The following is a 15,606-nucleotide window of genomic DNA, read 5'->3' on the forward strand; positions in this document are numbered from 1 at the left end:
GAAGAGAAGTTGTGAGACTCAGAGATCTCACATTTTCCAAGAAATCCATAGGATCTGAGTTCAAATCAGTCTTTCCAAGACTAAGTTTAGTTTATTTTCTAGTCTACAGTTTTACTTCTCTTTGTCCTGCCACTTAGTAAGAGATAGTCTCCAAACTTACAACTCCAAACAAAATTCCACTAACTTTGTAGAAATACAATTTGAATTTTTGTTTGGAAGGTAATGAAAAGGGTGGGTTTAAAAATATATTTGAAGTCTAACATTCCAGCAATGAACGATCTCCAGTCTGATATATTGACATTTTTGCAGTTGTCAAGGAGAAAGAAAATTATGTGACTTTATTGGTCTCCATGGAGTTCACCGTTGCCTTCAGGTTCTTCAACTGACAAATGTTGTCTGATTTGATCTATATTTTAGTCTTAGTATTGCATTTTTGAGCCAAGTTTGTACAGTTTCTGCACCTCAGCTCGAGTGGGTGAGAAAAATACGTACTAATTTTGGGTGAGGGGAAAAAAGAAATTATCACAGCCATGTTTCACAATGTTCAGTTGTTTTTTAATTAAGGTAGTCTCACTGACATTTTTTCTCCAAATAGTTTCTTTGCAATAATTTCTATTTTCATTTCCTTTCTTGATCCCTTTAAAATCACCTCTTACAAAATATTTTTCTTTATGACTTCACAAGAATATTGTTACTGATAATGTTTTGTTTGGTTTGTGTTTTTTTTAAGGATTAGCATGTTAAAGTTTAAATATGAATTCTGGGACAAAGTGCTAAAAAATTTCTTAAGGGACAGATGTAAAATGTAGCTAAGACATACTAATAGGTAAGTGAAACACCAAAATTCATTGCAACTAGAAAAAATGAAAATAAATAAGAAAGATGGCAAAAAATGAAGAGGAATAATATATGTAATGATTCTCAAGATACATGTAACAATTTTAACATTAAATGCTCCAAACAAAGTTGTGGTAGACCATAAAAAAAAATCAGATTTCTTGGCGTTCCCAGTGGAAAAGGAAATTCAGCTTCAAAATATAACAACTCTTTCTGCTTTACATCCAAAAATACAGCTTGTGGGTAAAATTTATAGGAATCATGCCAGTGATTCATTGCATGTGTATGATTAGTTACAGCATGGAATCACAGCCTTTATGAACAGGAAAAAATTTATCTGACTCAATTGAGTCACCTTTTTAATAATTGATGTCTGGTCTTTTCAGCCACAGATGCCTGTAAAACCAGAGGGATAGAAGAACATCTTTTGAGTTAAACTATTAACAGACATGCCTATAATTAGTAGTATCTTGAGCAAACTTTATTTCTGAAAAGATAATTTTCTTTTTTTGGAGATTGTCTAATTGGTTTTGAAATAAAATTATACAAGAAATCTGAGCAAAGAGAATAAAACCAAGAATTAAACCTGGATGTGGTATTACATCACTTGAGTGTCTCAAGAGGGTACTGGAAGTTAGTAAGACTCCATTACATGCTAGAAGCTGAGTGTGTGGTTAAGGGCTTTCCTCATGTGGTTGTTAGAAATTTGAAGCATTTAAAACTGTAAATATTTTTAAACTGATTTAAGGCTTGATGTACTTCAGAATGGTTAAAAAACTATAGAGAGACATTTACAGTGTTTAGATTCTGCTAGACTTGGTCTAGACAAAAGGTGTTGATGACTTATGCATCAATGTAAAACATGCCAAGGAGTAGTATTATGTAATTTTTCTGTTTAGATTTTTTTACTGTACCCTCCTAATTCTCTTGCATGGTTTTTTTGAGTTTTGGTTTGTTGGTTTCTTGTTGGTTTTTTTTAATATGTCCTAGCTAATATTTTGAAAGAAATTATTGATATTTTTCCGGGGCAAAGAGAAAGGATGAGGTTTACTTGCAGGAAAGATGTGCAAGGATGAAAGAAAGCTGGAGTCTGAAGGGAATAAGAGACATAGTGCAGAGGTCAGGAATTAGAATGTTCCTAATGGCCATGTACCTTATGCTTTGTGTCATGACTGTGCAGACTGTTCTGGTAACAGAACAGCATGAGCTTTCTTATCCAAGCACATCCCTTCTCCTTGGGATTTGATCCACTATGGAATCTAGGCAAAAGCAATCATCTGTCTCCTAAGCTTTTAGGAGTTATAGTTTTGCATGGAAACTTTCCTTGAAAACGTCGTGGCATGTGGAAGAACAGAAATCTCAGTCCTATGGGCACAGATTGCTGGGATCGGGATTCAGATATTAATTTAGGCAGTAGCTGTATATAAGAGCGTTTTGAGGATTGCAGAAGAACAGGCTAAAGCTGGAATGAGCTGAGTCTGTGACTCCACTTAGGACATGTCTGTGTGCTGTGAGTCACTGACTGAGTTTGTGAGGTGAGAGTTATTTTGGCATAAACTAAAGTGTTTCTTCTCATCCAGAAAATGAATCACCTGCTTCTGAGTGTGTCTTTTTTTGTTAGTTTTTATGAAGTAAACAGATTTCAGAGGCTTCAATGCATTCAAATATGTGGTTTTTACTGGCGTAGCAGAGGACCTTCCAAGCAAAGGGAACTCGTCACCTGTTGGGGCCAGTATTTTTTATACTTTTCCCAGAAACTTGTTTAAATAACCAGACACATTTTCCTGCTGGCACTGCAACCTTATTCCCAGAAATATCAGCAGATAAAGACACTATTGCAGTCAAAACTGCCAAGCGATTGTTATTCTCAGTTTACTTCTGTTCTCCTTAGTTTGTCCACTCCTACCTTTGAAGGGAGAAATTACTGTAATGTTAAAATCTGGAAAACAAGGAAGTTCATAGGATGTACTTTCCTGGAAACATTGCGCTTGGGCCAGAATTTGTCCTGGTAACAAGGAAGCTCCAGTTTGTAGTTTTCTCTTCAATTTAACCAATATAAAAACTATGAAGGTAGTGGTTGAGCAGATCTGTGACAGCATGAGGTTCAGTCTTGGAGGGGGCTGGCAGTGCTGGCAAAAGACCAAGAGGCCTTCAAATTCTGTGTCCCCATAGATGGTGACATGGAGATCTTCATGAAGCTTCGCATAAGATACAAGATACCTTAAAACCACAATTAGCTTATTTGAACTTGATTTATTCTTGTTCTTGGGGGAATTGTACCTATTTTGATGTGATCATTTACTTATTGTGTTTTCCTTTTTACATATAAAGAGAATAGGTGATTTGATATGTAATTCACATGTTTTGTTGTAGATGATAGAAAATATAACCAGCTGGATTTGGTGCACTGGAAGCCACATTAGATGTGCCAGTGGACCCCTCTTGGCATTGACGTGTTTGATGTGCTGTATGTAGGTATTTCAGATGGCCAAGTCCTGGTGTTGCACACTTTTCTCTTTGACTTTCACAAAGCAGCTTAGACTTTAGACTCTTCCAGCACTTGTTAGTAAAGGTTATGTTAATGTCAGTGTCAGCTCAAGTGGCTGATCAGACTTTGGATCATCCATTACCCATTTCTCAGCTTGAATTCTGAGACAAATAGTTCACAAGGCAAGAGAAATACCTACTGATCATATCATAAATCTATTAGGGAAGGAAGTCATTCTTACCTGGCTGGGCAGGAAACAGATAATCCTGCAGGAGGTTTGCCCATGGCTCCTTGGCTCATTCCTTTGGTCTTGCATCTGAGGCAAGCACAACATCAAACCCAAATGTGAAGTACATGTTATCCGCAGCCAGGCCTCATTGTCAAAGGTTGTGTCAAGTTACCTGCTGATGTAGATGGTCTAATGGACAGGGTATCCACCAATGAACTCCAGTAGCTTGTGACCAAAGGCATAAATATTGTGATCAGGCAGACTCCTCTCCCAACTTTCAGTGACATGGGGAAAAAAAAACCCTAAAAAGTAATTCTCTTTGCATTTTTCATTGCATCAGGTTTGCATTGACTTGAGAATTTCCTCAAGATGGTGACTTGCCACCTCTGTTACTAGGGTTTTATAATAGTCTGGTTCATATTCCTAGCCCAGCACTTAACATCATTGTCTCAGAAGATAAGACAGTATGTAACTAGCTGCACTATTCAAAAGGTACATATCTGTGGGATGTGATCAACTGCACTGAATTTCTGTTAGTGACCAGATGTGAAGTTGAAATACTCAGGTTGCTCTTCCTTCATCATAAAAACCTGGCACTTGAGTATTCTCCAATAAAGCTGTGGCTGTGGAACTGACCTGTGATTTCAGTCCCGCAGGAGTTGATTTCTTGACTTATCAGTCATCTAGGAACTCTTGCCTTCTGCCTTCTCTCTTTCTTTCTTCAAAAAATGTGTTTGGGAAAGATTTTGGAATATATTTACATATATATTTAGATATATTTTCCTATTTACCTTTTTATCCTCATATATGCATATCTGTAATTAAATCTAGAAGGCATTGGGAATTTTTCTGTATTGTTATTTAATATTTTGTTGGGTCAAGGACCTTCTTTTACTTATGGTGTCTTTTGGAGATATCTCTGCTGTGGGGTAGTGAGAACATTAAAATTGTGCATATTTTTCATACTAAATATATTTGAACTTTCTGCAAGATATAAGGTATATGATATGTTTTACAATCAAGTATAATTACCATTGTGAGCTTTAGTCACCGGAGCTAATCAGTAAGTGGTTTGTTGTTACAGCTGGTTGATAAGTTTTAATTCTTGTCATTAAATTCTTCCTCCTATGTCTTAGTTCTTTGACTAACCTGACTTTCCCATGATATGAAAAAGGAAACAGGTTGGGGCTACAATGCAAGCTAGTTATTTGGTTTTGTATATAACAATTTCTAGGGAGAAGGGGTCAGGGAAAGAATCACTACAGTTCTTAAAATGACCTGATGTTACTGCATGATGTCCAGTAATTATTTTTTCTGCAATTAATAGTTTTTGCACATGTATAAGTAGGACTGTTTGTCTTGAGGGTTTTTTTGTTTTCTCAAAACATTCAACTTGTTAATCATTAGGACTTATCTAAGACTGTAAAAGTCATTGGCAGAGGGTTGCTCTTAATTAGAGGATATATAATTATTTAACTAAAAAATTATATTTTTATCATTAATGATTCTCTGATGAGATATTGACTTTGATCCATTCTCCTGTTTTTTGAAATTTGGTACTTCTTGAGAGATGGAAAAGCTTTTGAGAAAGCTATCTTTTTCTTAAATTTCAGAATAGCAGATTTAAAAATTTTGAAGTATGAATTCTGAATTCAAATACAGAAAATAAGATGTTTCTTAGTTCTCAGCGTAGTAGCTTTCCTTTGTATTATCACATATTAAAATAGTCTTACAGTGGAAATGAGAAGATTGGCTACACGTGATGAGAAAAACTTTAAGAGGAGGGAAAGGAAAAACTTTAAGGGAAAGGAAAAAGGCAGGATAACTCTTTTAAATGAGGCAAGCTTAAATATTCAGACACATCGGAATATTACTGGAAACAGACTTTTGCACCAATTTCCTTTTACAGCCACACATATGCTTTTCCATCATCCTCATATTTTTAGAGTATGGATGAAAAATAAGCATATTAGTGTTAAATGCAAAGGATAGGCCTATATCATCATCACATTTTTTATACTCACCTCTTACACAGTGTTTTGGGTTTTTTTCAACAAAGGCAGTGTGGCAGTTAGGTACACTTATAAAACTAGGGGAGGATGAATGTCTGCCTAGAAAGATACCACCTACATAAAACCTTGTGTATATTTACTATGGGAAACCATGCGAGTCTGTTGTATGAGTTGATTATTTACGGGAAAAATCCTACCTAATATTGCTTTTGATAATTGAAGCAGTACTCCTAGTATCTTCAGGTCCAATTCAGAATTAAACTCTAAAAATATTGGAATCAACAAAAATGGTTTTATAACCAGCCATATTTTGGCACCTGTTATTTCTTTTAAGTGAGCTGTAATATTTAGTCAAGTACTTTACTTGGCAATGTTTTGTTTTTCAGGATGGGAAGAAGAAGTTTGACAAGGAAAGTGAGAAATATTATTCCATCTTAGAGAAGCACTTAAATTTATCAGCAAAGAAGAAAGAATCTCATTTGCAAGATGTAAGCACTTGAACGCACTGTTACCCAGTTTCACATTTGCATAGAAATCGTGATAACAAACTGGTTCTCTTCAAGACATGCTGTAGCTTGTTAATGTGAAATTGTGGTGATTTCTTGTAGTCATGCTTGTTGTGACTGCAATTTATACAACACAAATATTTGTTAAATATTTTAACAAAGCAATATTCTACCTGTGCAACTTTGTGTATTTCAAGTACAGCTAGTGTTTATTGGTTACAATGGAATTATATTACTATAATAAAAGTGTGAGTTTGATAAGCTAAATGTGGAATATTTGAAAGTCAGTTTATTAATTGTTGGGGGGTTTTTGCTATTTAATGTATTAATCAATGAAATTGCACTTCTCTTTCACATAAAATTTAAGCTGGAAGACTGAACTGAGATCACTTTAATGATACTCTTTTCTTCTTCTTTTTTCCTCTTTTTCATTCTGAGATTGCAGCATCATGCCCTGAAATTGTATCCACAACTTCAGCTTTGAAGAGCCTGTATGGCTAATTCTTTTCTGTTAAAAACACAAACCATGAAGACTTCTAGTTTAACAGGAGGATTCCAGGGCTTTTCAGTATGCTGGTAGAAATAATTGTGATTTGTCTTTGAAGCAAATTATAGTAAACCCAGCAATATGGTATCAATGATATTTTGGGATTTATGCCAAAAATAGTTAAAAATTATTTTGATGGGATAACTCTTGTCATGATGGCTCTTAAATCATGGGGATTAGTTTGCAGATGGAATTTTCACCAGAGATGTGACCATCACTCAGTCACAAGTCGTAGGTTTTTTTCATGCTTACCAGTAATATTAGAATTCAAATTAAATAAGGCTTAGCAATTCAAAATTTGTAATAATGTTTATATACCTGTGAATTGCTGTAGTCAGTCTATATCAGACATCAGTTAGGTAGGATTGGTTAATTATTCAATTTGTATGTCAGAGCTTTCGCTTTTTCTACATATCTTGCGTATTGATAAAGAAGCAGTTCTGTTAGAGGCTAAGCTCCAGATGAAAAAAAAAATTTCTTACCAAAATGTGGAAAAATGAACTTAAGCACCAAATTGCTCTAGAATAGAAATAAAATAAAACAAATAAAATATTTTACTCTTGAGACATGAGAATAATTGCAGTCTAAAAGTAGCAACTGAAGTGAAAAGTAACAACTGTGAATTTAATAAACTATGGTAGAATAACAGTGGATTTGACTCAAGTATATAAACTAATGAAAAACCAGAATAATATTTTCCACTGTGTCCTTAAGTGACATATCTGGATTTAAAATCTTGTAACTGAGGCTGAGGTTTTCTGCTTTCCCAGATGCCTCCCTTGTAAAGAATCAAGGGCATTTCTGTCTTCCCCAGTTTTCTGCAGCTGAAGATGGGCTGAATCAGCAACATAGACCTGCCATAAGCAGAAGGTACAATAGCAAATCGGTACCAAAAATTTTAATTAGGGAGACTTTTGGCCTGTATCTGTATTGTAAATAAAAGGAGGCCAAGCACTAATTCCTGGCCTGAAATCCAAGTGATAAGTGCTGACTCGTATCCAGAGTGGTTTGGGTGAGTCCCATTTATAGCACGGATGTCCAGGATGGAGTCTTTTGGTTCTACCCACAGCAGAACCAGGGCATGAGCAAAGAACCAAGTGGTTCTAGCAGCTGGGACTTTGATGTTCAGTTCAGGTGAGGGAAGTCCACGCCTCAAGCCAGTATCATGCATTTAGTGAGATGGGAATACCATTTTTTGACTGCTGCAGTTACACAGAAAAAATGCTTCTTTTTAAACTTGCCATTTCCTTGGATTTATGAGGTTTCTTGATACCTCCTCACATTATGTGGGTTAAGGAGTACTGGGATGAGCAAGGATCAGTTCTTGTACTCTGTTGGGCTCTGCAGTTGAGATCACCTTAATTAGGCATCTGAAGTTTGATGGTCTGAACATATTCTGTAGAGAGTAGTTTGCATATATTCACCTAACTGAAATGTGTTGGATATTTTAAGAGCCTGCAAGACTCAGATGACTACGCTTTTTTCCTTTAGCACCAAAAAGAGACTTTGTAGTAGGATCTTTTCACTGCCTAGGGAAGCCCATAGAGGAGCAGAAAATGGGCAGAATTGAATGATGTGAGAAAGTTAATAAGCTTCTGATTTCATTTGTCTGAAATCTGTTCCAGAATCAGTCCCTAAGCTTATGTGATGTTCTGGTATACATTGTAGTGATAGCCTACATCAATGAAAATATTACTCACTATAACTAGATATCATACACATAGAGACTCAAAATCATATACATCAAATGTCTTCATTTTATACATGAAGCTTGAAGTCATAGGAAAACATGAAAATCCTTTCACCTTTTGAAACTTTAAAATCACTTTCAAAGTGATTCTTACAAATCTGAATCCTTTGATGTTCACACAAATTCATAAGCTTCTACAGACTGTATATTGGTCCTGTGCAGGGCTAAGAGTTAGACACGATGATCCTTGTGGATCCCTTCCAACTCAGCATATTCTGTGATTCTGTGATATTTGTGAAATTCTGATATAGTCCCTCTTCACTGGTGGTGATTATGGCCTTAATTTAGGAGCCTAGCCATATTTGAGATGGTACTTGGTTGCTGAAAGTGTCATTACAACTACAACCTGCTTAAATGCTATTCAGAATAGAGATGGATTTAATTAGGTGTTTAATACCTTTTCTGAGCCAAAGCCTGAAAGAGATAATTTCTAAAACTAGATTTTATTATTTACTTACAATTAAATTGAGAGCTGAGGTCTGTCTCACGTGCTTATTGATGCCACTTTTATGAGCAAGGGATTCTTGGATCATGTCCCAAAGTGGTGGCAACTGCTTTGGTTCAGCTATGTAGCACTGACTTTGTGATACATTTTTTTATGAAATAAAATTATTAACAGAGTATCAGAGAAAACAGTAGCCAAACACACCACATGAATGGCAAATCGCGGAGTTAATTTTGAGATAGAGTGGTTCATTATTAGCATTTTGAGTGTTTGATTTCTGCTTCATAATATTAGTTTGTGTACTTAATTTACTGATTTTTTGTTTGTTTGTTTGCTATAGGCATCGGAAGGAAATGCTGGTGCTGAATCACTTGAAATATAACATTGAGGCCCATGTGTTGAAGTAGTGTTAGAGCACTGGGCTAGGGAGGTGGATCAATATTAAGAGTCTGTGTAGCCAAATCACAGTAGTAAGATGTCCTTGACTAAACAAGCAATCTTAATTATATATGATGCTATTGATGACCAACTCCTGCCTGAAAGAAAACACTGAACTTTTTGCTTTTATACTGTTAAAAGTACTAAACCTCTTTTATGATATGTTTGCTGGTTTCTTTTCAAGGGAAGACAACATCAAGCTTTTCCAATTTCCCCACATTTGTTATTTTTAATGCCAGAATTGAACTAGAGAATATACAGAAGTATCCTTCTGTATTTTAACAGGCATACATCAAAAGTAAGTGAAGTGGTCTTACTCGCATTGTCAATCCATGAAAAAATTTTGACCAAAGACCATAAACCTAATGCAGCCCAAAAGGGATTTGCTTGAGAAAATAATTTTTTTTGAAGAAGGATGAATTAAAATAGAATCTGCATCTCCTTTTAGCATTATCTACATGCTACGCTGCTTGTCTGTTACTTCCCTCTCCTGTGGCTTGTTTAAATTGAGGATAAAAGCCTATTACTCTTTATCAGCTGATAAGAGTTAATTCTTTAGCTGTTTAGGCAGAAGACACTGTTCTGGTACTGGATCGCCATGGTGGGTGGTATTAGTCAGGCACTTTTGACAAGTATTGCCTTGTAGTTCTGTCACTTGAAAATTAAAACTTGAAAAATATTTTATTTATGAGGTTAAGGACTTAAATATGTTTACATTCCAAGAGCATGTGATTCATCCTATAAAATAACAAGTTGCAAGATGTCAATGCTAAAGACAACCTATTTAAGAAAGAAAAATGTTCTTGAGAAGGTATTTGAAGCTGAGAAATAGATACCATTTCAGTGCATGTGATACTTAAACATTTCAATAGAAATAATTATCTTTTTGTTTCTCTTTGATTCCTAAGCTACTCACTTTTATTTCTTTTTCTAAACTTGCATACACCAAGTACCTGCTGCCACCTTTCTTCCCCTCCAGGCTTTCCTAAAAACTAGAATATGAAAGTGAAAAAAGGAAGAGCAAACTGGAAAAAAAGAGGGGAAAAGGCATGAGGCTAAAATGTGTAATGTTAGCTTCTTAAACTTGCATTGAGCTATTTTAAGGAGGTATTCCAATTTTCAGGAAGAAAACTGAACCCCATGAAACTTGTAAAGTAATTTTATGGAAAATCTGTTTGGTAAAGACATAGTCTTTCATCATGAGACTAAATTGATATTGTCTGTATTTCATTTTGTCTTTTAGGCAGATACACAGATTGACAGAGAACATCAGAACTTTTATGAAGCATCATTAGAATATGTTTTTAAAATTCAAGAAGTACAAGAGAAAAAGAAATTTGAATTTGTAGAACCTGTAAGTTTTGTTTTATTTTCTTAGAATGGACACATTTAAAGCTAAAAATTTAATTTAAATTATTGATTTTTTTTGCTCCTTTTTAAAGTTGTGAATGCAGGTTGTTTGTACATAAACATTAAGATCTTGACTTGGGCACTTTCCATGTTTATTAAAGGATTACATAAGAGTTTCATATCTACTGTGAAATGAAATGTCTGATGACTTGAAGTGTGTATAACATTTTAATGGGACAGCATGTAATGTTGTGTCTGTGCAACACATAATGGATGTTAACTAATACTGTGATTTAATGGCTTAAATTTTAAGCCAGTTTTTTAATTTAAATATTTCATGTATGTAGTGTACACGTACGTTCTTCTGATTTACATATGAAATAAAGTGAAAAATCAACTTTTCTGTAGGATAGGTTGGTTTATTTTTTGTTGGTGGAGCCCTTTGTCTTTAGTGTACTTTGCACATAAAGGAAAGCATGTGTTGGCACTTCATTAAAGAGTAAGATAAAGTTGTGTTTCAAAGTCCATATTTAGGTCTGGGATTTTCTTCTGGACTGTGTTTCTGCACCCCCTCATCTCCCAGCTATCTTCTCGGTCAGTCAGTACCAAAAGCAGCATGATGTGTACGATGTGCTAGCATATTTCTGTGGCATATTAGTAGTATTACTGTTCATGTCATACAGGACTAGCTTGCCAGTTGCCTCATTTAGTTAGTACCTGTAGCCCTTGACAGAGAACTTCCAGTGTCATCTGTCCCTTCCCATTAAGCCTACTGAGCATAGCAGAATGTCAGTCATGATAGAGGAACATGACAAATATAACTTTTTCTCCCTCTTCACACCATCTTCCAGCTTCCTTGTAACTACTGAAGCAACACTCTTGACTGTGAAAAAAGTTGAATTATATCTCTAACACCTACTGTCATCAAGAAGAGCTTCTCAGATGCCTTCTTTCCATGAGATGAGAATGTATTGTGTAGTGAATGTTTGACATTGATGCAAACTAATGAACCTGGATTCAGCAAGCAGTACTTAACAGAAATCCTATCTTTATGGCGTACAGCTGCCAAATCTTAGGGACTAAAACTTTACTCGGATTCCTAAATAAGAATATTTTTCTACCTGTCACAGATTAATCCAGAGTGTCTCTCTCTGTCTCCTTCTGCAAAACTCTCACATCCTGGAAAAATCTAGCAATCTTGACCTGACTCTGACCCTAGTATAGAAGACTTTATGCTCCTTTAATGTAATAGAAACTTTCAGTATTGAAAAGACTTTTACACTGGAAAATATTGTGCAATTGCACATAGTTAAAATAGGTAAAATTTACTTTTGAGTGGATCAGTTTCTATACTGTCTCAGACCAGTAGGCATTTCAGCCCAGTATGCTATTTGTTGCATACAGCTCATTACTTGTTTTTCCAGAGGAAAATATGGGAAATACTCTGGAAGGTGTGGGGAATACACTGGGCAATAATAGCCCTTGCAGGCAGTGTCGTCTGACTCTGGGTGTGAATTTATTTATAATCAAGCTGAATATAAACAGAGCTTAAATTATAACATCAGTTATAAAATTTTGAACCTTCAAAATTCTTAATTTTATGTTTCTAGTTTGTTACATACAAAATGCTGGAATAAAACCATTTACTAAAACCCATAAGGCAAAGTATGCCAAGTAAATTATAATACAAATCAGCAATACCATGAGAAAAAAAAATGAAAAAAAATAATGACAATGAACAAAACAAACAAAAACCCAAACCAAAACAAAACCAAACAAAAAACCCCCCACAAAAACTTCAAAATAGGCTTTCTAAAATGTGCTCTATGGATATTCAGATGGTGGACGATGCCTGGTGATGTGCGTCTATATAGACATTCCTCCTTAGCAGCTCTGATGGTTGTGGGGCATTCTAGTGCATGTGCTAGCCATGTCTCCGATTTATCAGCAGTGTCACATCTCTGTATAATTCTTGGTCTGATGTGTTGCTAATAGACTCTTTGAAGGAGTGTTTAACAAAATAAATCTGTTAGTGCAGTGAAGGAGGAAACTGTGATGCCCATATGAAAGAAGGATAAGTTCATGGCATGGGAATAGAACTTGAAAAGCAAACGATCTGCTGGACCTCCTTTCAAGACCTTCAGGTTTTCCGTGCCAGAGGATAGGGATGATCTGGGAACCAGAGCGGGAGCAATAACCTGGCAAAAATTGCCAGGTGGGTTACAGCTAGGGCAGTAGAAGTTGGTAAGAGTGGAGTATGTTCTTTCCTGAAGGAGAATAGGGAAAGATTTTAAGGTACATGCTAATGACTCGGACACAGAATAGAGGATTATAATATTTCAGGTAGACTTATGCAGCTGCTTCCAGGGCCCTGGGTTTCTCTGTTGTTCTCTGCATCTTGATTGAAGGGGCCGCTAATGTGTATTAGTGTGAGTAACTGACATACTCCTATTTGTGATCCTCCTAGATCTTGATTGTTTCCAAGAAAAAAAAACAACTCAGGTTTTCACAGAGATCATGAATTTGAACTTTTTCTGAAGGTCAAATTAACGTTAAAATTTACTTTACATCAAGTTAAACAAAAAAACAAAGTAAGTGACACTAATCTGTCTTGCTAGTTTTTCCTTTGTGAGCCCAAAGAAGCTAGTCCAAACCAATGCCACTTTCTGAGGATGTTATGCTTGTTAAAAAAACGCAAACACCTTCCTAGATGTCCTTTGGTGATGCCGGGACTTCCTTCTGCTGTAGAAATCAGGGCATAGAGTTCATTAGCAGTAAACTATCTGAAATGTGTGGGGTGGTCCATTAAATGTTTATTTAAAGAAAAGAAAGAAAGAACAGCAAAACCAAAAACCCTGCCTATAATTGTATGCGTTTCCATGAGACTTCACAGTGGACATTAAACTTGATTTCCTCTTTCTTGAATTTTCTATGTTATTAACTTCATTCACTTTAATCTGAAGAGTAAGCACTATCTGTTTATAAGTAAAATGAAAACAGGGAGACAGGGACTTCTGGCTGATGTGCTGCAAGCCAAAGGTTAAATTCCTCCCCTACCCGAAACCTAAGTACAGTCTTCTTCCTGTGAGAATGAAATGACCAGGCAATCTTGAGGTCACCAGCTCTACATAAAAATAAATAAAGTCTCAGAAGTAGTTGGATTTAGTTTCAGGTTCTGTGTTGAAATCCTCATGGCTCTGAGGTGGTGAGTAGCTTTGTATTACGGAGTTCAGACCACACTCTTTATTGATGTGACTGATTAGATACTCAGAATGAGGTAACTATAAGGCACTTGTTAAAATGAAAAATTGCGATATGAAAGCATCAGGCATTGTTTGTGATGTTTGATGAAACAAATTACCTCTTTATGTATGAAGAGCACCTCAAAATACATTCTGAAAATTTTCTTTGAAAGGAAAAGCACTGATTTTCTATTCTTGTTTTTACTATTTTTTTCTATTCTATTTAATATTAATTGCTTTAAAATTATGAGTCTGCCTTCAGCAGCACTAACACCAGGAAAAAGAAAACCCCACTATAAGCATAAGCCTACGGCAAAAGTCCTTGGCTTTTAGATCTCTTCTGTGCAGAGCTATGGCTGTACCTGTCAATCGAAGTGATTATGGCATTGCCTCAATGGCATAGGCCCATTGGGTACAGGGCATTTTCTGATCATTGTTTTTCCACTGCTAGTGACACATATTTTGAAAAAAATATCATCCTCAGTGTCACATTGTTTAAGCACAGAACTTGAATAAGCTGATATAGGACTTGCATAATATTTTTCTTTTATTCCTATTTTTCTAAGTGCTCAGAGAGTATTTGACCAAGAGGACCTCAGGGCCAGACCCTCTGCAATGCACAACTGCCAAAATACCTGAGAAGTGTTTTAAACAAAATGAATTCAGATTTTTCTCAGGGTTTGTTTTTTTTTCTTTGCTGCTGTATTTTTGCTTTCTGATAAATTCAATTTTGCTGCCATCTTGTGTTGAATATTTTCCTTGGTATTTCTCAGTATACTTTGTAAAAGTGTTTTGTATGGTGGAAAATGGTTTTCTTCAAGTATTGAAGATGAAATTTAAACAGTTTGTAGTACATTCTCCTGAAATACTCTGTAAACTGGTCTTTATAATTCAGGCATAAGGTGACACACTGAAACTTTCTCCCACTAGTTCTTTTATTGTAATTTTGGTGTGCTCTAACGTTGTGATGTGGCTGCAGTTTTGCTAAGCACTCATGCTACTCCTGCAGTACCTCTTTAGCTGAAAGGGGTGGGTTTAGCATCAAACTTGTACTTACAGGTTATGTTAATCCTTTAGACTGAACCACTCCAGAGCAAGCACAGGAGTAGTTATGCTGCTGCATCTGAAGGAGTTGTATTTGGGGACACTGATAAGTAACTGGATGTAGACTGTGAGCGCAGGCTTCACATAATTGGAGCCAGAGCAGAGCCTTAGTTATAATTTACTTATTTTTATGCTCTATTCATAAAAAAGCAAGATTAATTTTCTTTCTTTTCTATTATGGAATTCTTTCTAGAATTATAGAAATTTACAATTATAGTCTAAAGTTATAGAAAATTATATAACTCTTTCTATATATTTATGCAATTGGAGCTTCTTAAGATAAACTGTTGTATTTGGACCTTCCTCAGAACCACCTGAATTGGTGGTTAACCAATATTGGTTAACCAATAAGAGACTTTCAAGGTCAGGTCCTTAGCTGAGATAATGATTTCAGATAGACAGACAATTTACACAAGATGTGGAGCACTCCACTTGACTGTGTTGCCTTCATTTGTTTGTTTGGTAGTGGAATACAGTTCAGGAATTCATACCCACTGCAGAGGCCTCCACAAAAACTTACTTTGATGTCCAAGGATCTTCTCAGTTCTGCAAGCTCTGTGACCAGTTTACTGGGCAGCTGTTGGCCCACACCATCTCTGCCTGAGGCCAGGGTTTCAGCTGATCCTGCAACACCAGAAAAAACCAAGAGCAAAGGCCT

General features: G+C 35.8%; 1 protein-coding gene across 1 annotated transcript in view; it reads left to right on the plus strand.

Annotated features, from left to right (window-relative positions):
- The window catches only part of ARHGAP42 (Rho GTPase activating protein 42), a 150,551-nt gene that overhangs the window by 91,523 nt on the left and 43,422 nt on the right, over positions 1-15,606 (plus strand). Inside the window, exons 5-6 of the mRNA XM_027739048.2 lie at positions 5,953-6,054; positions 10,496-10,606. Coding sequence (XP_027594849.1) covers positions 5,953-6,054; positions 10,496-10,606 — 213 coding nt within the window. The remainder of the gene's footprint in view (positions 1-5,952; positions 6,055-10,495; positions 10,607-15,606) is intronic.

The sequence above is a fragment of the Pipra filicauda genome, unplaced genomic scaffold, assembly GCF_003945595.2.
Source record: "Pipra filicauda isolate LSUMZ 115617 unplaced genomic scaffold, ASM394559v2 scaffold117_size3949168_pilon, whole genome shotgun sequence".
Taxonomy (NCBI): Eukaryota; Metazoa; Chordata; class Aves; order Passeriformes; family Pipridae; genus Pipra; species Pipra filicauda.